The sequence below is a fragment of the Manis pentadactyla genome, chromosome 15 (genome assembly GCF_030020395.1).
Source record: "Manis pentadactyla isolate mManPen7 chromosome 15, mManPen7.hap1, whole genome shotgun sequence".
Classification (NCBI taxonomy): domain Eukaryota; kingdom Metazoa; phylum Chordata; class Mammalia; order Pholidota; family Manidae; genus Manis; species Manis pentadactyla.
The window spans coordinates 5,608,010-5,631,362 of NC_080033.1; the positions used below are offsets into that span (position 1 = coordinate 5,608,010).

A 23,353-nucleotide genomic window follows, 5' to 3' on the forward strand; every position below is an offset into this window, starting at 1 on the left:
AACCTGGTTCTTAGAATCCTTCCAGGCCACAACTGACCACAGTTTGGCCTCTGACTGGGTACTGTACTGCAGTGTGGCCAGACCAGGGTCCTTTCTCTCCCCACTCCCCGGTCTACGTCTTGTTTTCTCTGTGAATTAAGGTACTGGAGATGGAGAAAGGGTTCCTGGGTCTCTCTTCCCGCGTCTACTGTGGTTCTAAGAGTCGGGGAGCGCTTTAGCCGAGCTCTTCCATGTCCCCAGGTGTCTCTAACGTGGGCTTTCTCCTTCTGTTTGTTTAGACCTGAGGCTGGCCATGCTTCAGGTGCCTAGAGATGGTGACGAAGGAGGCAGGGCCACCTCCGGGAGCGCAGGGAAAGAAGAGCAGCATCACACTTCGCCTCAGAAGCTGCTTCTGGATTGTAGCCTCTGCGGGAAGGTGTTCAGCCGCGCCAGCTCTCTTAGCAAGCACTACCTGACGCACAGCCAGGATCGGAAACACGTTTGCGGAATCTGCAGCAAGGCCTTTAAGCGCAAGGACCACCTGTATGTAGGAGTCTGGTCACCAACATCTGTGCAGGGGCCTGGGGAGGAGGGGGTATGTTCCTAGGTCGTTCTCATCACCTCCCAGATGAACCTGACGGTGTTGGGTCCCTGTGACCCGTGCTTAGACGAGGACTCTGTGTCTGGGGACAGGTCTGCCACTGCCCTGAACAGGTCACCCTTGCGAGCTCCCAAAGTCACACCAATGAGAAAATCATTGCCTTGATTTGCAGACGGGACGTCCCGAGGCAATTTTGTCATGGAGGGAATCAGGTTAACTTTATGGAGAAATATTTGGAGACAGTGATAGGTGCCTGAGGAGAACCAGCCCTTGTTTATTTGAGGAACATGTACCGGGACTCCACAGGGCATGAGAGATTCCAAAATCCCTGTGCCTAGAATGGGGCAATGGCACATTAACTCTTGTCTCTCTTTTTTAATTCCTGATTTTTTTTTTAGCTCTTGATTTTAAAAGAAAGCCCATAAAGAGTCTGGAGCAGAATTCCTTTTGTTCCTAATGTCTGGTAAATGATAAGCTTTTCTTGCTAGTGAGGAAGGACAGACAGACTTCCTCAAACCAAGAGGCTGGCAAGTGGGAGTCGGCAGTCCATTGCATTTTATATGCTCCTGGCCTTCCCAGAGGGCTTTGACTGACCCCCCTTCCCACTCATCCTCTCGCCAAGCCCCCCCGCCAGGGAAAGGCAGCGATTTGCTCATGTCACAGACCGATTAACAGGGGAGCTGGAGATTGGGTCTCTGCCACTCTCCTCAACTGGAGGCCAGGGCCGCCCTTTGGAGAAGGGCTCTGTCATTTATCAGCATGCCCCATGTGCCGCATTGTTAGGACTGTCCAGAGTAGGGCTGCTGGGAACGCGGAGGGTATTTACTCATCTGTTTATGTTATTAATGTAGATGTAAGTATGACATAAACATAGGACATATTTGTATTCATTTATTTTATAGGAGGCACATTTGACTGTTTTCTAGAATGTTCTGTTTGGGCATCTGTAAATTGTATTTTTTCCTGTGGGGGGTTTCAGGCAGCTGTCCCCTTATAGGAATTCTATGATAGGGGAAAGACTCCTTTGTTAAAGGCAGGATGCTCCCCAAATGAGCTTTTCCTCAAATGTATTCTGCAAAATTGGTTCTTGAGGGCACTAAGAGGAACTATTTCAAAAAACAGTTCTGTGGGCAACTATGTGTCAGAGACATGGCAGGTTAAGCAGATGACCCTCTGTCTACCTACCTGCTATGTGGCTGTTACATTTGCTCCCGTGAACCTCCAAGAAGCACACAGTGCTCTGTCGGGACTGACTTGCCAGTGGAGCCCACGTCCTTGGGGAGCCACTCTGGAGGGCTGGTGTTCCTGGGGAACCCATTCTGGGGAACTCTGGCCTGGCTTCTGGTGATTTTTCTCTCAGATAAGGGGTATGCTTATCGGTGAGGGAGAGAGAGGGGTACCCCTTCCAGATGCTTTGACTGTAGCCGGGGTCTGAGTGTAGGTTCTGAACTGTGGTTCTGAGCTCCACTGCCCCTTGGGAGCACTGTGGGGAGAGTCAGGCTCGGGACCCTGCAGTGGGAGGCTGAGCCCCAGTGACCTCTGACTCCCTTCTTGTGTGACTCCAGGACTAGGCACTTGCTCACCCACCAGAAGACCAAGCCCTTTGCGTGCAGGGAGCAGGGCTGCAGCAAGAGCTACTGTGATGACCGCTCCCTGCGCCGGCACTACGAGGTCCGGCACAGCTTGTGCGTCCTGAAGGAGGCCCCCCGTGAGGAAGAAGCCTGTGGGGACTCCTCTCCTGCCCACGAGGTGGCCGGCCAGCCTGCTGCGGATGGCCTGCGGTCCCTGGTTCCTCCAGAAGCCAGGTCCCCAGGCCCCCTTTTGCCCAACCGAGAGCCCCTGCGCTCTATTGTAAGCAGCATGGTCCACCAGGAGATCTCTTCTCTCGGCCCAGTCCTGGCCGGGCCCTCAGTTGACGGGGAAGGGAAAAACACAGCCTGTCCCTCCCCACCCTCACTGGGGCCCTACCCCTGCACCCCAGCGGCTCCAGGAACCCTGGGCAGTGATGTTCCTGAGGAGTGTCACCCCCTGTGGAAGGAGCCCGCCGCTGGGTTCACAGCCATTCACTCCAGGGTAGCAGAGGATGGTGGTCCACACCCAGCTGAGTCGGAGCGGCCGCCCCAGCAACTGCCCACCCTGGAGAGCGGGCAGGAGGGTGGGACCCTGCCGGCCGGCCTGCCTCTGTTCCAAGGCCAGGCAGCGCCTGCCAGTGCTGAGCCTTCAAACCACAAGTTCCAGTGGCTCCGGAACCTGCCAGGCTGCCCCGAGAGCGAAGGGAATGATGCGTTTGCCATCCAGAAGCACACTTCCATGTCCCCTCAGGAGGGCTCCGAGTCTGGGCCCAGGCCCAGCAGCACCTCCCTGATGGGGGAGCCCTCGCCCAGCGGTGGCACCAGTCTGGAGGATGCACCACCCCTCCCCCCCACAGACCTGAAGGCACCTGGGGAGGCCTCCGATGGCGCTGGATATGCCGGCGAGGAAGGGGACACCAGGGCTTCCAAGAAGAGCAATTCTGACAGTGACTCCTGCTCACGGCAGCACGTGGAGGAGCCCGGCCTCCAGGAGGCCCTGAAGCCGAGTGGGCTGTCCTGTGACAACACAACGCCGCTCTCCGGGCAGTTGTTCCTGAAGTCGCAGGAGTGTCTGGTGAGTCAAGGGCAGATGCAGGTGCTCCAGATGATCACCAAGTCCCAGGTGTTCATCTCTGGCTCCCAGGTGGCTGTGGCCTCCTCCCAGCAAGCTGTGCCTGAGGGCAAGCAGGCTGCGCTGAAGCCACTGCAGGGGCCGCGGCCACACCAGCCCCCACCACTGGCACCCACAGTTGACTCCTTCCATCCTGGCCCTGCAAACCCAGAGCCAGAGGGATCCCCGCCCCACAAGAGAAAAACCACGCCCGCCTTCCCCAGAGAGGCCTTGCCCGGCAGCAATAGATGGGACACGAAGGGAGGACCAAAAGTGGCCCCTGTACCATGGGAACCCCCTGGGAATGCAGATGTCTCCTCTCTGGCCAAGCAGCTGAGATCCACGAAAGGGCCCTTAGACCTGGGGGACATCCTCCCCACAGCGGGCCCATGGCAGACCCAGCTAGGTGGGGACAACCCTGCCAGAGCCCAGCTCCCAGGGAAGCAAGCCCAGGTGGAGAATGGCCTGGCCTTGGGGGCCATGAAAGGTGCAAAGGTCCCTGCCTGCTCCCAGGGCAGAGGCCACAGGCTCTTCTCTGGCAACATGTGGGCCCAATGTTTCTTGGACTTCCAGAAGGAGAAGGTGAAAACGGATACGCGCTGTGAGGCCTCTCCCAGCCAGGTGGCCATGGCCTCCTTCTCATCGGCCGGGCCTTCAGTGGACACCCCGCAGGACTCAAAGTCCAAGCTGACGATATCCAACAGGATCCAGGTACCTGACTTTATGCTGTGAGATGAGAGACTCACTCATCACTTGTTTCCGAATTTCTGAGTGTCCAGACATTTTATTTAGTGCCCGTGAGTCCTCAGACCCAGTTTTACAGAGGGGAAGTGAAGGTTCAGAGACATCATGGCCCCCCACCAACCTTCCCCGCAAAAAAGCCAGGATGAAGGCTTTGCAAAGTCGCTGGGACGCCCCGTGTCACCTTTCCTCACTGAGTTTTTTCTGCCTGCTTTCCTCTTGCCCTTCTCTTCCTTCTGGGTTTGCCCCTCAAACTCTTCAGAGGATATAATGGTAGAGTTCCTTCCCCCTCAGTATTCCTGCATGAGATGCCATCTCTGGCTGTGGGGCAGGGGTGCCCACATGTGTCAGCACTTGTGCAGCATTAGCCTGGTTCCTTCCCAGGTGGTGGCCACGAGAACCTGGGCGCCAGGCGGTCAGCCGCTTGTCTTTGCGACGTGCTCAGGTCTAGCACCCGACAGCTGTATCCTCTTCGTTTTTAAGCAGCTTTAATATTCATATGCCATCTAATTGACCATTTTAAATCACACCATCTGGTGATCTTTAGTAGTACTAACAAAGGTTGTGCACCATTACCACTTTTTCCACCACATTTTTCATCAACCCAGAAATTAACCCCGCACCCTTAGTTGTCCCCCCAGGTCTCCCCCTAACCTCCCAGCCCCTGGCACCATGAATCTACCCCTGTCTCTATGGATTTGCCTACTCTGGACACTTCATATTATTGAAATCATACACTGTGGCCTTTCATGTCTGCCTTCTTCCACTCAGCATAATGTTTTCAAAGTCCATTCATGTTGTAGCATATGCCACGCTTTGCTCCTTTTTATGTATGAATAATACTCCATTGTGTGGATACATCGCATTTTGTTTATTCATCAGTTGATGGCCATTTGGGTTGTTTCCACTTCTTGGCCATCGTGAATAGTGCTTCTGTGAGCATTCATACAAGTTTTTGTGGGGACATACATTTTCATTTCTCTTGGGAATGACCTAGGGGTGGGATTATCAGTTCATGGGGTAGCTCTGTGCTTAACCATCTGAGAAGCTGCCAGGCTTTTCCAAAGCAGTTGCGCCATTTCACATCCCCATCCTCGGTGGACGAGGGCTCCGATTTCACTACAGCCTCATCAGCACTTGCTATTGTCCAATTTTTTTTTTTACCATAGCCATTCTAGTGGGTGTGAGGTGCTGCCTCATCATGGTCTGACTCACGAGGCTCTAACGGCTGATGGTGCTGAGCATCTTTTCATGTGCTTATCGGCCATTCATGTCTTCTTCGGTTTGGTGTCTGTTCATATCCTTTGCCCATTTTTGAACCGGGTTATTTGACTTTTGTTAGGCTGTAAGAGTTCTTTATGTATTGTACATACAAGGCCCTTATGAGATGTATAACGTGTAATGACTTTCTCCCATTCTGTGGGTTCTTACTTTATTGATGGTGTCCCTTGATGCAGGGAAGTTTTAAGTTTTGGTAAGTCCAGTTTGTTCTCTGTGTCATCCAAGAAAGCATGGCCTAATCCAAGGTCACGGAGTCACACCTGTGTTTTCTTCTCGGCACCTTGTAGTTTTAGTCCTTGCATATGCCTCATTTTTGATATGTTGGTTCAGATGTATTTTCATCTTCAGGATGGAAATACCTACCAGCTCCCCGATCCAGTGAAGGAGGAGAGCACGGCAGGCGGATGGTAAGTTCAGAAAACCCTCCCTGCCGGGCGTGGGGGCTCAACCCCTCAGGAGTCCTCTGGGGGCTTTTATGTCCTGGCCTTGGGCCAGTGAGCTCTGGATGCTTCAGCCCTGAAGAGGTACATGCCAGGCCACGAAGGAAGGGGGTATCGTCTCCATTTCTGGGGATTCATCGAGAGTTCTCAGTGTATTAGACATAAAAGAAAAAAAGAAAAAAACAGAGAATACAGGGGTGGAGTCCCCTTGTCCCGTTCTTCCCCCGTGCCGTGTCTCTCCACAGTAACCAGCAAAATGGAGGCCCTGCAGACTGGGCAGAGCCAAGGAGCGCATATGTCTGCAAGAACTGCAGCCAGATGTTTTATACAGAGGAGGGGCTAATCAGCCATATGTGTTTTCCCAACGACCAGTGGCTGCCACCTCGAGGGAACCAGGACCAGCAGGTGAAGGGGCGCGGTTCTGTGCTCGCAGGGCGCTCACAGGCTTTGGGGGAGGGAGTGAGTGGCTGGGTGTCATGGTCTCAGGATGGAGGCGTCCCCCCAGGGAAGCCTGGGCAGGGACCAGGGGTCAGGCTGCGCTGCTCTGGGGGGCAGGCCGGTGCTTGAGCCTGGAGCGTCCCCTCTGCTGCCTGCCTACGGTTCCTCTTATGCTGCCATCTCTTCCTGTGTTTAGGTGTCGGGCACAGAGTTTTTCAAGCCTCTGAGTCAGGCGCTGAGGGTGGAGGTGGAGGCACAGAGCCCCCCAGGAGCCGTGAAGCCCCCAGATGGCATGAGCACAGCTCCTCTGGGGATGCCTCTGGGCCTAGTGAGCTGGCCCCTGGGGAGCACAGCCAAGGGGGTGCTGGTTGGTCCACTTTCTTCCCACTGCTTCCTGCACAACCTGCCAGTGGAAGCCATAGGCAGAGCCCAAACCAGACGCCACAAAAAATCTCTCCAGAACAGCTTGGCTTGCACGTTCATTCATTCATTCACCTTCTGGGCCGGCCCTATGGGGGCAGTGCTGGGGACACCGTGGTGACAGGGATGGCCCCAGCCTGGCCTCCTGGGGCTCCCAGTCCATGCGAGTAGATGAACCCATGCCAGGCAGTGAGGACTCAGATTGGGCTGGGCTGGGAGGGGGAGCAGAGGGACTGAGGGGACACCAGAGACCCTGCCTGAGGAGGTCAAGGAGGACTTCCTGGAGGAGGGGGTCAGAGCTGAGACTTGGGGGATGAGGAGCAGTAAGATTGGCAGAAAGAGGGGAGATTGTGTGGAGGTGGTTAAGTTCACGGGATCAGCCATTGCAGCCCGTACTGGAGGGTCCCACCTGGAGAAGCCCCCTCCAGGCAGGGCAACAGGGTTCATAGATCCGTTTATCCATCTCACGGAGCTGCGGTCATTTTTCATTTTGTCATGCTGTTGCACTGCATCTCCGGCCCCATCTCTAAGTGCCAGTCTTTTTACCAAGTTGACGCTGGCATCATACATCTCCAAAACCCTGTGTATCAGGGCCTCTCCCTGGGGGGGTGGGCACATGAGGAAGCTTCCGGCATCATCCATCCAGGCCGAGAATCCGGGGTCTGGCTCGGGTATGGTGGCCATGCTCGGCTCCCTTGCTGAGCCCGGCTCGGACAGGGGTGTTGGGTGTTATGTTTCCCTCTGTCTCTGTGGGCAGTGCCCTTGCCGGTGCTCGCACCCCCTTGAAGAGTGAGCTCTGCACATGTGGCCCCAAGTCACCCCCCCGGTGGCTTTGAATTCTCTTCTCCAGGGACAGGACAGAGACCAGGAGGAGAGAGATGGGGAGGAGACCAGCCACCCCAGAAAGCGGCGAAAGCACCCCCGACCCAAGGCATCATTCCTGCCTCCTGCCCCTTCTGCCTCTGGGGGGCTGGGCCCTGAAGAAGGCCACCAGAGCTGCCTGCAGTCTCCAGTGCTCCTGGGGGACCACTCCCTGCAGGGACTGTGCCCGCGCTCTCCCGATACACCACCCCTGGTGCTCAGCCCCATTCGGGAGGGGTCTGGGCTGGATTCCAGCACTCTCTGTTCCATGTCCACTCAGGCTGGTCCTGACAAACTCATCAGCAGCAAGCTTGGTGAGTGAGGCTGGGGCCCGTCATCTCTGACCATCACACGGCAGGCCTGCAATGGGCCAGATCCACCTCAACGTGTAGCATTTGGTCCAGGTGTTCTCTCTAGCCTGTGGCTGTGTCTGGCTTGAGGGTCCGATGGCTGCTCAGAGGTATCCCAGGACCATGTGGAACCAGCAGCCTTCTAGGTGCTGATAATTTTACAGGCAGAAGGGAAATATAGAGGTCATTTAGCCTGATCACCCTTCTGCCTGTCCTTTTGAAAAATTTTGTTAGCAGCTTTATTGGCACATAATTCACATACCATATGAATCACCCATTAAAGTATACAATGTGTTTTAGTAAATTCAGAGTTGTGCATCCATCGCACTATGTAATTTTAGAGCAATTTCATCACCCCAGAAGCAGCACTGTATCCATTAGCAGTCATACACCCTCTACTGCCCCCGTCTCCCCAGCCCTGAGCAACCACTAATCATCTCTAATCATCATGGACGCACCTACTCTGGACATTGCATTTAATTGGAATCATACAGTATGCGACATTTGGTGTTTAGTTTGTTCATTTAGCATAATGTTCTCAAAGTTCATCCATGGTACAGCGTATACAGTGCTTCAATCCTTTTTATAGCTGAATGATATTCTGTTGTGTGGATACACAACATTTTATCCATTTATAGCTGATGGGTCTTTGGGCTGTTTCCATCTTTTAATGGTTGTGAATAATGCTGTTATGAACATTCACATACAAGTTTTTGTTGGACAAAGGCTTTCATTTCTCTTGAGCTTATGCCTAGGAGTGGAATTGCTGGGTCACTGGTAACTATGTTTAACAGTTGAAAGAACTGCCAGACTGTTTTCCAAAACGGCTGAGCCATGGGAATAAATTTCCATGCACATGGCACGCAAGTTCCAATTTTCCACATCCTTGTCAACGATCCTTACCTTTTTCAATTATAACTCTCCTAGTGGGCATAAGATATCTCATTGTGGTTTTGATGTGTATTTCTCCAATGGCTAGTGATGTTGATATCTTCCCATGTGCTTATTGTCCATTTGTGTATTTTCTCAGAAATGTCTATTCAGATCCTTTGCCCCTTTGTAAAATCGAGTTATTATCTTTGTATTACTGAGTTGTAAGAGCTCCCTTTATATTCTGTATGCAAGTCCCTTATCAGATATATGATTTGGGAATTCTCTCCTGTATCATGTCTTGTATTTTCATTTTATTTATGGCATTTGTGGTACAAGAGATTTTATTTTTTGTCACTTGTGCTTTAGGTGTTGTATCTACGGTTTTGCCTGACCAAAAGTCACTTTAAGTCACTTAAGAAAAGAGAAGAAATATGCAATTATGCTGACTTTTACTCCTTTTTCTTCTAAGAGCTTTATGATCTTGACTTTTACATTTAGGTCTTGGATCAATTTTAACTTACCTTTTCTATATTATGTGAGATAGGAGTCTAAATTCATTCTTTTGCGTGGGGGTATCAGTTGTTGCAGCACCGCTTGTTAAAGAGATTATTCTTTCCCCCATTGAGCTGGTGTGGCACCTTTGTGGAAATCAACTGACCATAGTGATTTTAGATTTTTCTTCTTTTTTGATACAGACAGTTACAGCTATAAGTTCCCTTGGAGCATTGCATTAGCCACATTCCATAAGTTTTAGTATGTTATGTTCTTCTTTCCTTTATCTCAAAATATTTCCTAATTTCTCTTTTGATTTCTTCTTAAGTACACTGATTATTGAGGAGTGTGTTGTTTTATTTCCACATATTTGTGAATTTTCCAAATTGTCTCCTTTTATTGATTTCTAATGTAATTCTACTGCAGTCAGAGAACATGCTTTGTATTAAGTTGGTCCTTTCAAATTTATTGAGACATGTTTTATGAGCTACAATATGTTCTGTCCTGAAGAATGTCCCATGTGCACTTGAGAAGAATATATTCTACTGATGTTGGGTGGAACACACCAAAAATGTACCTATGTCTTGTTTCATTCTGTGTGGTTGTCCGATCCATTACTGCAAGTACTGAAATCTCCAACTATTGTTTTGAATTGTGTATTTCATACTCAATTGTGTCAGTTTCTGCTTCATGTATTTTTGGACTCTGTTTTTAGGTGCATATATGCTTATAATTGTCATAACATCCTGATGGAGTGATTGTTTTTCTCATGATATGACTACAATGTTATTTATCATCACTGCAATAATTTTATCATAATCTTTGTTTTTTGTTTTAAAGTCTAATTAGCCTAACAGTACCATTCTGCCTCTTTTAAGGTTGTTTACTTGGTATATATTTTCTGACCTTGTATTTTCAAACTGCTTGTGTTTTTTTTAAATAAACCATGTTTCCTATAGATAATATTAGTTGGATCATACATTTTTTATCTAATGTTACAAACTCGGCATTTTGATTGGTTTATTCAGTCTGGTGTCATTTAATGTTACATTGATATAGGGAGGTTTACATTTACCTTTATGCATTTCCTTTTCTGAATGTACCTTGCCTTTTCCTCCTTATGTTCCTCTATTCTGGCTTACTTATGTATTAAGTATTTTCTATTGTAACATTTTAATTCCTTTAGCTTTTCATGTTTTTCTTAATCCTTCCTTAGTGGTTCCTCTACAATGTAAAATTACATCTGAATGTCATCAGAATCTCTTCAGATGTATAATAACTTACAGTGAAATACAGAGACACTACTCCTATGGAGCTCAATCTATCCTAACCATTTGGCTTTTATTATTTATATATGTATATTATATATGTATGTGTGTGGGTGTATAAACCCAGCAATACATTAATTCTTACATTATATGAATTTGTATTATGGAACCAAAACTGAGAGAATAAAGGAAAGCAAGCATTCTTTATACAGTTTGTTATATAACATTTTTAGTTACCATTTCTCATCTCTTCATTTATTCCTGTGGATTTGAGTTACTGTATGGAGTGTTATTTCTTTACTCCAATGCGTCTCCCCTTTGTTGTGCTGTTGTTGTCATATATATGTTTATAAATTACAGGCCTATAACAGTAGTGTTTTGTGCAATTACTTTATAAGTCAATTAAGAAAAGAGAAAAAATATGCAATTATACTGACTTTTATAATTACCTATAGAAGTACATTTACCAGTGTTTTTTGTTTGGATTCAGATTACTATCTCATGTCATTTTCTTTTTCAGTCTGAAGAATTTCCTGTAGTATTTATTTACATTGTGGAGGTGTAATTCACATGTCATACAATTCATCCCCTTAAAATACACAATAGGGTGGTGGTTGGTATATTCACAGAGCTGTGCCACCATTGCTACCATCAATTTTTGGATATTTTCATCATGTCCCAAGGGAGCCCTGTCCCCAGCCGTAGGTAACCACGAATCTACTTTCTGTCCTGTAGGCTCGGCTCTTCTGGACATTTCCTATTAGTGAGAATCATACAATGTGTGATTCCTTGTGTTTTCTTCCAGTTAACATGAAAACTTAGGGTTTCACCCATGTTGTGTATATCAGAACTTCATATCTTTTCATGGCTGAATAATTCTCTCCCTTTAATGTTCCTTGTAAGACATGTCTGCTAACAACAAGTTTCCTCAGTTTTTATTTACCTAAGGATGTCTGTTTTCACCTTAATTTGTGAAAGGTAATTTGCTGGATATAAGATTCTTGGTTGAGTTTTTACTTCCAGCAATGAGATCATGTTGTTCCACTGCCTTCCAACTGCTGTCATGTCCTATGAGAAGTCAGCTGTTAGTCTTACTGGAGTGTACGTGTATATCACGTTATTTTTCTCTTTTTGCCTTCAAAATCTTTATCTTTGGCTTTCAGTATTTTGCCTATGATGTGCCCAGATGGAGAGCTCTTTGTGTTTATGCTACTTGGAGTTTATAGAGTTTCTTGGATGTATGTACTGTTTTTTGGTCACATTTTGGGCATTTTCTGCTATTAAATACTTTAAATATTTTTCTGTTCCTTTCTCCACTCCTCCTTGTATTCCCATTACACGTGTTGCTGCACTTATTGATGCCCCACATTTCTCTGTGGCTCTTCGTTTTCCTTCATTCATTTATTTTTCTCTCTGTTCTTCAAAATCCATCATCTCCATGGATCTCGCTTTAAGTTGGCTGCTGGTTACCTCTGCCAGCTCCAATCTGCATTTTGGTTATGGATCTTAACTCCAAGATTTCCATTTGTTTCTTTAAAAAAACAATTTCTACCTCTTAATAGTTTTCTCTCTTTGTTGAGCATTTTTCATTGTACCTTCCTTTAGCTCTTTAGGCATGAGAGCTGGGAGGAGAGGGAACCCCTGTGTCCCTGGTGACACCTCCCTGGAGTAGAGCCCTCCAAGTAGAGGTTCTGATACACAGTGCATGGGGTTGGTAGGTAAGGGAGCAAGTCATGGCTCAGGTGCCACAAACTCACTATTCCTACTGACATTTACTCAGTTGTCCTGAATGAATATTTCTTAAAATGCTGTATACCTTCAGGATAACTTCTGGAGACTTTAACTGCTTTAAAAATAATTTTTACCTGTTACTTTGTTGATTTACAATTTGTCTTTCTAGAACTCCTAGTCCTCTTCCACATGATCTTTTTAACAATTTTTGTTGTGGCTAGAAGAGTTAACGTAAGACCTAATGTCTAACAGATGTTTTAAGTGTTCAATATAGTATTGTTGGCAGTGCCACACAGCAGATCTCTAGAGTTTATTTATCTTCCTTAACTGAGACTTTATACACCTTGTTTAGTAACTCCCCATTTCCCACGACCCTAACCCTGGCCAACACCATTCCACCATTTGGTTATATGGATTTGACTACTTTAGATACTACATGTTAAGTGTATTCATGCAGTATTTCTCTTTCTGTGACTGGCTTATTTCATTTAGTGTTCTCAAGGGGTTCATCCATGTTGTTGCATATTGCAAAATTCCCTTTTTTCGAGGCTAAATAGGATTCCATTGTATGTATAAACCACATATTCTTTACCCATTCATATGTCGATGGGCATCTTGGTTGTTTCCACATCTTAGCTATTGTGAATCACGTTGCAGTGAACATGGGAGTGCAGGTGTCTCGTTGAGAGACCGATTTTAGTCCTTTTGGGTCAATACCCACAAGTGGGGTTGCTGGATCAAACGGTAGTTCTGTTGTTAGTGTTCTGAGGGAGCTCCCGTCCTTGCAAGCTTGGAAACCCTGCTTTCAGCTGCTCTACAAAAGCAGGTAGAAGGAGCCCCTGCATCCCTTCCAGTCAGTGTTCTTGAAGCTTCCTGTTGCGTGTTTTCTTTTTTTTTTTTTTTTTTTTTTTTTTTTTATTTTTTATTGAAGGGTAGTTGACACACAGTATTACATTACATTAGTTTCAGGTGTACAACACAGTGATTCAACATTTATATACATGATAATTCTAAGTACCAGCTATCACCATACCAAGTTGTTACAATATTTTGACTATATTCCTTATGCTATACATTACATCCCGGTTGCTTATTTATTTTACAATTGGAAGTGTGTACTTTTTCTTGGTTGTTGTTGTTAGGGCATCTCTCATTTTTATTGATCAAATGGTTGTTAACAACAATAAAATTCTGTATAGGGGAGTCAATGCTCAATGCACAATCATTAATCCACCCCAAGCCTAATTTTCGTCAGTCTCCAATCTTCTGAAGCATAACGAACAAGTTCTTACATGGAGAACAAATTCTTACATAGTGAATAAGTTACATGGTGAACAGTACAAGGGCAGTCATCACAGAAACTTTTGGTTTTGCTCATGCATTATGAACTATAAACAGTCAGTTCAAATATGAATACACATTTGATTTTTATACTTGATTTATATGTGGATACCACATTTCTCTCTTTATTATTTTTAATAAGATGCTGAAGTGGTAGGTAGATACAACATAAAGGTAGAAAACATAGTTTAGTGTTGTAAGAGAGCAAATGTATATGATCAGGTGTGTGCCTGTAGACTATGTGTTAATCCAAGCTAGACAAGGGCAATAAAACATCCACATATGCAGAAGATTTCTCTCAGAACAGGGGGGGTGAGGTTCTAAGCCTCACCTCTGTTGATCCCCAATTTCTCACCTGATGACCCCCCAGCGACTGTGCCTGTCTTAGGTTGTTCCTCCCTTGAGGAATCTTACCCGTCTCTGGCTAACCAGTCATCTTCCGGGGCCACACAGGGAAATGTTAAGTTGGTAAGTGAGAGAGAAGCCTTATTGTTTGAAATGGTTAGCTTTTTATTTCTTTGCATATTTATGCCCTGTGGCTTCTATGCCCAGCATTTGTCTTGAGGTATCTTTACCACTTGGAGGAGTTATGATACTCGGTAAATTTGATATGAGGCACGAATTCTATTTAAGAATTCGTTGTAATTAGGAAGGAAGAAGAAAAGCTATAGAAGTAGCAGGCGGGAGAAAACATGGGAAGATTGATTATTTCTTTGACATATCTTCTTGTAGAGTAACTTCAGCATGTATATATTTTAAGCTACTACTTAAATTGCGCACACACATTAACATAATAGGAGTATAGTTACATAACCAAAGCATACCTGTAATTACCAGCCATCTCCAGTGAAACCAAGAAAACCAGTTAGGCACCCTAGGCATTTGTGAAAACTTATCAATGATATGATGGTTATTATCTAACTGAATTTGAATAGTTTGAGAAAAATCAGACAAATTAAAACAACCCATTCCTGGGCACTGTTCACATCCCATATGTTCTTTTAACAGTAAATAGTCTGTAGTTGTAAGATTTTGGAGCGCTACAATTTGCACTTCTCCTAATTCTTGGTTGAGTTCCAACAGTATAGATCCAGTCAAATTTGTTGTTTTACTGTATGCACAGGCCAGCTTAGATATCTCCTTCATTCCCATGGCAAGTCCAGGAGCTGGTGGGATGAGTGCATCTACAGCTGTAGCAGTGCGTGGATCTTTGTTGGGGTTTTTTGATGATCATCTTCTGGCATGAGTCTTCCCGAGAGTGCTGATGTTGGAAGTTCTCTTTCATATCGTTTCTTAGTTCATTTTCGGGGTAGCCAAATTAGGCTTTGATCCTCTGTATAAACACAAACAGACCCTTTGCCTACACTTTTATATGTCCTTTATATTATTGTGTAGAACTCATTAGAGGTCACCACATAGGAACTGCATTTTTTTTTTTTTTTTAATCATTAATCTACACTTACATGACGAATACTTACGAATACTTTGTTTACTAGGCTCTCCCCTATACCAGGTCCCCCCTATATACTCCTTTACAGTCACTGTCCATCAGCGTAGCAACCTGTTGTAGAATCACTACTTGTCTTCTCTGTGTTGTACAGCCCTCCCCTTTCTCCCACCCCGCTATGGATGCTAATCTTAATACCCCCCTACTTCTCCCCCCCTTATCCCTCCCTACCCACCCATCCTCCCCAGTCCCTTTCCCTTTGGTACCTGTTAGTCCATTCTTGAGTTCTGTGATTCTGCTGCTGTTTTGTTCCTTCAGTTTTTCCTTTGTTCTTATATTCCACAGATGAGTGAAATCATTTGGTATTTCTCTTTCTCTGCTTGGCTTGTTTCACTGAGCAAAATACCCTCCAGCTCCATCCATGTTGCTGCAAATGGTTGGATTTGCCCTTTTCTTATGGCTGAGTAGTATTCCATTGTGTATATGTACCACATCTTCTTTATCCATTCATCTATCGATGGACATTTAGGTTGCTTCCAATTCTTGGCTATTGTAAATAGTGCTGCGATAAACATAGGGGTGCACTGATCTTTCTCATACTTGATTGCTGCATTCTTAGGGTAAATTCCTAGGAGTGCATTTCCTGGGTCAAATGGTAAGTCTGTTTTGAGCATTTTGATGTACCTCCATACTGCTTTCCACAATGGTTGAACAAGTTTACATTCCCACCAGCAGTGTAGGAGGGTTCCCCTTTCTCCACAGCCTCGCCAACATTTGTTGTTGTTTGTCTTTTGGATGGCAGCCATCCTTACTGGTGTGAGGTGATACCTCATTGTAGTTTTAATTTGCATTTCTCTGATAATTAGCGATGTGGAGCATCTTTTCATGTGTCTGTTGGCCATCTGTATTTCTTTTTTGGAGAACCGTCTGTTCAGTTCCTTTGCCCATTTTTTAATTGGGTTATTTGTTTTTTGTTTGTTGAGGCGTGTGAGCTCTTTATATATTCTGGACGTCAAGCCTTTATCGGATGTGTCATTTTCAAAGATATTCTCCCATACTGTAGGGTTTCTTTTTGTTCTATTGATGGTGTCTTTTGCTGTACAGAAGCTTTTCAGCTTAATATAGTCCCACTTGTTCATTTTTGCTGTTGTTTTCCTTGCCCGGGGAGATATGTTCAAGAAGAGGTCACTCATGTTTATGTCTAAGAGGTTTGTGCCTATGTTTTCTTCCAAGAGTTTAATGGTTTCATGACTTACATTCAGGTCTTTGATCCATTTTGAGTTTACTTTTGTATATGGGGTTAGACGATGGTCCAGTTTCATTCTCCTACATGTAGCTGTCCAGTTTTGCCAGCACCATCTGTTGAAGAGACTGTCATTTCGCCATTGTATGTCCATGGCTCCTTTATCAAATATTAATTGACCATATATGTCTGAGTTAATGTCTGGATTCTCTAGTCTGTTCCATTGGTCTGTGGCTCTGTTCTTGTGCCAGTACCAAATTGTCTTGATTACTATGGCTTTATAATAGAGCTTGAAGTTGGGGAGTGAGATCCCCCCTACTTTATTCTTCTTTCTCAGGATTGCTTTGGCTATTCGGGGTCTTTGGTGGTTCCATATGAATTTTTGAATTATTTGATCCAGTTCATTGAAGAATGTTGCTGGTAGTTTCATAGGGATTGCATCAAATCTGTATATTGCTTTGGGCAGGATGGCCATTTTGACGATATTAATTCTTCCTAGCCATGAGCATGGGATGCGTTTCCATCTGTTAGTGTCCCCTTTAATTTCTTTTAAGAGTGACTTGTAGTTTTCAGAATATAAGTCTTTCACTTCTTTGGTTAGGTTTATTCCTAGGTATTTTATTTTTTTTGATGCAATTGTGAATGGAGTTGTTTTCCTGATTTCTCTTTCTGTTGGTTCATTGTTGGTATATAGGAAAGCCACAGATTTCTGTGTGTTGATTTTGTATCCTGCAACTTTGCTGTATTCCGATATCAGTTCTAGTAGTTCTGGGGTGGAGTCTTTAGGGTTTTTTATGTACAGTATCATGTCATCTGCAAATAGTGACAGTTTGACTTCTTCTTTGCCAATCTGGATTCCTTGTATTTTTTTGTTTTGTCTGATTGCCGTGGCTAGGACCTCTAGTACAATGTTAAATAACAGTGGGGAGAGTGGGCATCCCTGTCTAGTTCCCGATCTCAGCGGAAATGCTTTCAGCTTCTCGCTATTCAATATAATGTTGGCTGTGGGTTTTTCATAGATGGCCTTTATTATGTTGAGGTACTTGCCCTCTATTCCCATTTTGCTGAGAGTTTTTATCATGAATGGATGTTGAACTTTGTCAAATGCTTTTTCAGCATCTATGGAGATGATCATGTGGTTTTTGTCTTTCTTTTTGTTGATGTGGTGGATGATATTGATGGACTTTCGAATGTTGTGCCATCCTTGCATCCCTGGGATGAATCCCACTTGGTCATGGTGTACGATGGTTTTGATGTATTTTTGAATTCGGTTTGCTAAAATTTTGTTGAGTATTTTTGCGTCTACGTTCATCAGGGATATTGGTCTGTAGTTTTCTTTTTTGGTGGTGTCTTTGCCTGGTTTTGGTATTAGGGTGATGTTAGCTTCATAGAATGAGTTTGGGAGTATCCCCTCCTCTTCTATTTCTTGGAAAACTTTAAGGAGAATGGGTATTATGTCTTCCCTGTATGTCTGATAAAATTCCGAGGTGAATCCATCTGGCCCGGGGGTTTTGTTCTTTGGTAGTTTTTTGATTACCGCTTCAATTTCGTTGCTGGTAATTGGTCTGTTTAGATTTTCTGTTTCTTTTTGGGTCAGTCTTGGAAGGTTGTATTTTTCTAGGAAGTTGTCCATTTCTCCTAGGTTTCCCAGCTTGTTAGCATATAGGTTTTCATAGTAGTCTCTAATAATTCTTTGTATTTCTGCGGGATCTGTTGTGATTTTTCCTTTCTCATTTCTGATACTGTTGATTTGTGTTGACTCTCTTTTCCTCTTAATAAGTCTGGCTAGAGGCTTATCTATTTTGTTTATTTTCTCGAAGAACCAGCTCTTGGTTTCATTGATTTTTGCTATTGTTTTATTCTTCTCAATTTTATTTATTTCTTCTCTGATCTTTATTATGTCCCTCCTTCTGCTGACCTTAGGCCTCATTATTTCTTCTTTTTCCAATTTTGATAGTTGTGACATTAGACCGTTCATTTGGGATTGCTCTTCCTTTTTTAAATATGCTTGGAGTGCTATATACTTTCCTCTTAAGACTGCTTTTGCTGCGTCCCACAGAAGTTGGGGCTTAGTGTTGTTGTTGTCATTTGTTTCCATATATTGCTGGATCTCCATTTTGATTTGGTCATTGATCCATTGATTATTTAGGAGCGTGTTGTTTAGCCTCCATGTGTTTGTGAGCCTTTTTGCTTTCTTTGAACAGTTTATTTCTAGTTTAATGCCTTTGTGGTCTGAAAAGTTGGTTGGTAGGATTTCAATCTTTTGGAATTTACTGAGGCTCTTTTTGTGTCCTAGTATGTGGTCTATTCTGGAGAATGTTCCATGTGCACTTGAGAAGAACGTGTATCCTGTTGCTTTTGGATGTAGAGTTCTGTAGATGTCTATTAGGTCCATCTGTTCTAGTGTGTTGTTCAGTGCCTCTGTGTCCTTACTTATTTTCTGTCTGGTGGATCTGTCCTTTGGAGTGAGTGGTGTGTTGAAGTCTCCTAGAATGAATGCATTGCATTCTATTTCCTCCTTTAGTTCTGTTAATATTTGTTTCAGGTATGTTGGTGCTCCTGTATTGGGTGCATATATATTTATAATGGTTATATCCTCTTGATGGACTGAGCCCTTTATCATTATGTAATGTCCTTCTTTGTCTTTTGTTACTTTCTTTATTTTGAAGTCTGTTTTGTCTGATACCAGAATTGCAACACCTGCTTTCTTCTCTCTGTTGTTTGCTTGAAATATCTTTTTCCATCCCTTGACTTTAAGTCTGTGCGCGTCTTTGGGTTTGAGGTGAGTCTCTTGTAAGCAGCATATGGATGGATCTTGCTTTTTTATCCATTCTATTACTCTGTGTCTTTTGATTGGTGCATTCAGTCCATTTACATTTAGGGTGATTATTGAAAGGTATGAATTTATTGCCATTGCAGGCTTTAAGTTTGTGGTTACCAAAGGTTTAGGGTTAGCTTCTTTACTGTCTTACTGTCTAACTTAACTCGCTTGTTGAGCTATTATAAACACAATCTGATGATTCTTTATTTCTCTCCCTTCTTATTCCTCCTCCTCCCTTCTTCATATGTTGGGTGTTTTGTTGTGTGCTCTTTTTAGGAGTGCTCCCATCTAGAGCAGTCCCTGTAGGATGCCCTGTAGAGGTGGTTTGTGGGAGGCAAATTCCCTCAACTTTTGCTTGTCTGGGAATTGTTTAATCCCTCCTTCATATTTAAATGATATTCGTGCTGGATACAGTAGTCTTGGTTCGAGGCCCTTCTGTTTCATTGCATTAAGTATATCATGCCATTCTCTTCTGGCCTGTAGGGTTTCTGTTGAGAAGTCTGATGATAGCCTGATGGGTTTTCCTTTGTAGGTAACCTTTTTTTTCTCTCTGGCTGCTTGTAATACTTTGTCCTTGTCTTTGATCTTTGCCATTTTAATTATTATGTGTCTTGGTGTTGCCCTCCTTGGATCCCTTGTCATGGGAGTTCTGTGTACCTCTGTGGTCTGAGAGGCCATTTCTTCCCCTAGTTTGGGGAAATTTTCAGCAATTATTTCTTCAAAGACATTTTCTATCCCCTTTTCTCTCTCTACTTCTTCTGGAATGCCTATGATTCTTAAATTATTTCTTTTATATTGATCACTCAGCTCTCTTAAAATTCTTTCATTCCTGGAGATCCTTTTATCTCTCTCTGCATCAGCTTCTCTGCGTTCCTGTTCTCTGTTTTCTAGTCCATTAATGGTCTCTTGCATCTCGTCCATTCTGTTTTGAAGTCCTTCCAGAGCTTGTTTTATTTCTGAATTCTCCTTCCTTAGTTCTTGCATATTTCTCTGCAAGTCCATCAGCATGGTTATGACTTTTGTTTTGAATTCTTTTTCAGGTAGACTGGCTAAATCTATCTCCCCAGATTCCTTCTCAGGGGAAGATGTAGCAGATGCCGAAGCTGTCTGGGTTAGTCTTGTCTGAATCATATTTTTTTGCCTTTTCATGTTGACAGGTGCTATTGACTGTCAGCTGGGAGGGCCAAAATTTTCACTTACTACTGGCCTTTCTTTACTGGGGCAACTGCGACCCCTAGTGGCTTGTGTTGGGTAATTGCGTGTAGAGTGGGTCTTTGTGTCTTGCCTGGCCGGGAGGGAGAAATTTCCCTTTCTGTGGGCGGAATTTGTCTCAGGCTGCTTCTCTGCTTTCGCAGCGCCCGGTGGGGTGATGGATGGGGGGGCTGCTTGACTGTTTGCCTCCGTGAGGGGTCTCAGAGCTGTTGCCCAGGGGGTTAGTGCACCCGGTTTTCCCTGTAATTTCCAGCTGCTGTACTGTGACCTGGGTTGTTTCCGTCAAGCTGTTAAGTCCCTGTCCCTTTAAGACTTTCAAAAAAGCCCCCGCTTTTCTTTGTCACAGGGGCATCAGCTTCAGCACCCGCTCTGAGGTCTACCCCCTGTTCTCCCAGTATCCAGGGCCCCCTGGGCATATACTGTGTCTGCGCTCTGGCCCGGATGGCTGGGGCTGGGTGTTCGGCAGTCCTGGGCTCCGTCTCCCTCCCGCTCTGCCTATTGTTCTCCCGCCGGGAGCTGGGGGGAGGGGCGCTCGCGTCCCGCAGGGCCGGGGCTTGTATCTTACCCCTTTCACCAGTCGCTGGGTTCTCGCTGGTGTAGCTGCAGTCTGGCCACTGTCCTGCGTCTTCTGGTCTCTCTTTTAGGGCTAGTTGTGTTTGTTGTATTTTCAAAAGTATATATGTTTTTGGGAGGAGATTCCCACTGTCCTACTCACGCCGCCATGTTGGCTCCGCCTCTCTTCCCTGTTGCGTGTTTTCTAGATCAACTGGATGACTCTTCTGGCAACCATGTTATCACAGATGACACCAAGTCCCACATTCGAATGTGAGTTTGAACAGACTTAGAACCTGGGGGTCCTAACAAAGTGGGGATATTCTTACCCTCCTTGTGTGCCCTCAGAGCTCCTTCCTCACAGGGGGGTTAGCTCCTCTCTGGGAGAGAAGTGGTAGATTTCTCTGGGTGTATGTGGGATGTTCCTCCAATATTCATTCTGTCTGGGCATCCCATAGTTGGGCCCACGGGGACAAATGCCCAGGACCCTGGGGTTATAGGTAGAACTGGTGATGGCACATGTGACGCTTGAGTATCCATGGAATGTGACTAGAGGGATGTGGCCATGGGTGTAGAAGCATGCCAGGCACCAGCATACACCTCCCCTGTCCTGGACCCCAAGAGGGGAACCTGAGGGAGAAGCCTGGTGATAAAGAAAATGGGAGGAAGGGAGTGTAGCTGGACGGTATCTAGAACACTTGTCCATGTCTGTCTGGGTTGACGAATACTCAGCAGATGCATCTGGGAGATGACAGGTTTCCACAGAGCAGGGTTGTGGCCTGAGAGCAGGGCACGTCACACATCTCCGTCTTATTTCCCAATTTAGTCACATGTGTATGTCTCGTGTGTGGCCTCATTTCAGACGCATCAGGAGAGGAAAGAAGTTTCAAGCCGAGATTCCGGAGCTCCAGGAGCGCCCTACAGCCGAGACCATTGCACATGGAGCTTCACTAGTCTGGAAGCCATCGGACGATGTGACGGGCGATCCAGAAACACCGGATAGAGGTGGCTGAGACATGGGGGCCAAATTCCCAAGGGTACCCCCCCTTCCCTCATCTCCAAGGAGTTCCTCCTCCCAGTTCTCACCTGGACCAAGAAGCAGTATCCCTGGGTGGGGTAGCAGGCTGTGGGACCGGGACTTCTCCTCCCGCCCCCCATTCTTCTCATGCAGTAACCATCCAGGTCATCCTGAGCAGGTCCCAGGAGTAGGGTTTCTGCCTTCCTCCCTGTCCCTCCCGTCACTTACAGTGAAATACGGAAATATTACTACTATACAGCTCTATTTCTCCGAACCCTCTTGCTCTTATTATTCATATATGTACTTTATATATGTATGTTTATGTGAGTGTGTGTGTATATAAACCCAGCAAAACATCAATTCTTATATTATACAATTTTGTTTTATGTAACAAAAACTGAGAGAATCAGCGGATGCAAGCATTATTTATACAGTTTGTTATATAACATTTTTAGTTCCCATTTCTCATCTCTTCATTCATTCCTGTGGATTTGAGTTACTGTATGCAGTGCTATTTCTTTACTCCAATGCATCTCCCCTTTCTTGTGCTCTTGTTATCATATATATTTTTATAAATTACAGGCCTGTAACAGTAGTGTTTTATGCAATTACTTTTTAGTTCAATTAAGAAAAGAGAAAAAGTATGCATTTAGACTGAGGTTTATAATTACCTATATAAGTATCTTTAGCAGTGTTTTTTGTTTCTTTGTTTGGATTCAGATTACCATCTCATGTCATATTCTCTTTCAGTCTGAAGAACTTCCTGTAGTATTTATTTTCATTGTGGATGTGTAATTCACATGTCATACAATTCATCCCCTTAAAATAAACTATACATTGTTAGTTGGTATTTCACTGAGCTGTGTGTTCAACCGTTGCTACCATCAATTTTTGGATATTTTCATCATGTCCAAGGGAGCCCTGTACTCAGTAGTCACTCTTGTCCCTCCCCTCTCGACCCTGTCCCCAGCTGTAGGTAACCACAAATCTACTTTCTGTCCTGTAGGCTTGGCTCTTCTAGACATTTCATGTAAGTGGGAATCATACAATGTGTGCTTCTTTGTGTGTTCTTCCAGTCAGCATGAAAACTTAGGGTTTCACCCATGTTGTGTATATCAGAACTTCATTTCCTTTCATGGCTGAATAATTCTCTCCCTTTAATGTTCCTTGTAAGATATGTGTGCTGGCAACAAGTTTCCTCAGTTTTTATTTACCTAAGGATGTCTTTTTCCACCTTCATTTTTGAAAGGTAATTTGCTGGATATAAGATTCTTGGTTGAGTTTTTACTTCCAGCAATGAGATCATGTTGTCCCACTGCCTTCCAACTGCTGTCATGTCCGATGAGAAGTCAGCTGTTAATCTTACTGGAGTGTACATGTATATCACGTTATTTTTCTCTTTTTGTTTTCAAGCTCTTTATCTTTGGCTTTCAGTATTTTGCCTATGATGTGCCCAGATGGAGAGCTCTTTGTGTTTATGCTACTTGGAGTTTATAGAGTTTCTTGGATGTATGTACTGTTTTTTGGTCACATTTTGCACACTTTCTGCCACTAAATACTTT

General features: G+C 44.9%; 1 protein-coding gene across 1 annotated transcript in view; it reads left to right on the forward strand.

The window, feature by feature from the left end:
• The first annotated feature begins 274 nt into the window (after positions 1-274).
• LOC130681075 (zinc finger protein 541-like) overlaps positions 275-23,353 on the forward strand; it is a 30,022-nt gene continuing 6,943 nt past the window's right edge. Inside the window, exons 1-5 of the mRNA XM_057493234.1 lie at positions 275-522; positions 2,146-3,973; positions 5,633-5,691; positions 5,970-6,129; positions 7,433-7,757. Of these exons, the coding sequence (XP_057349217.1) occupies positions 293-522; positions 2,146-3,973; positions 5,633-5,691; positions 5,970-6,129; positions 7,433-7,757 (2,602 nt within the window). The 5' untranslated portion in view covers positions 275-292. The remainder of the gene's footprint in view (positions 523-2,145; positions 3,974-5,632; positions 5,692-5,969; positions 6,130-7,432; positions 7,758-23,353) is intronic.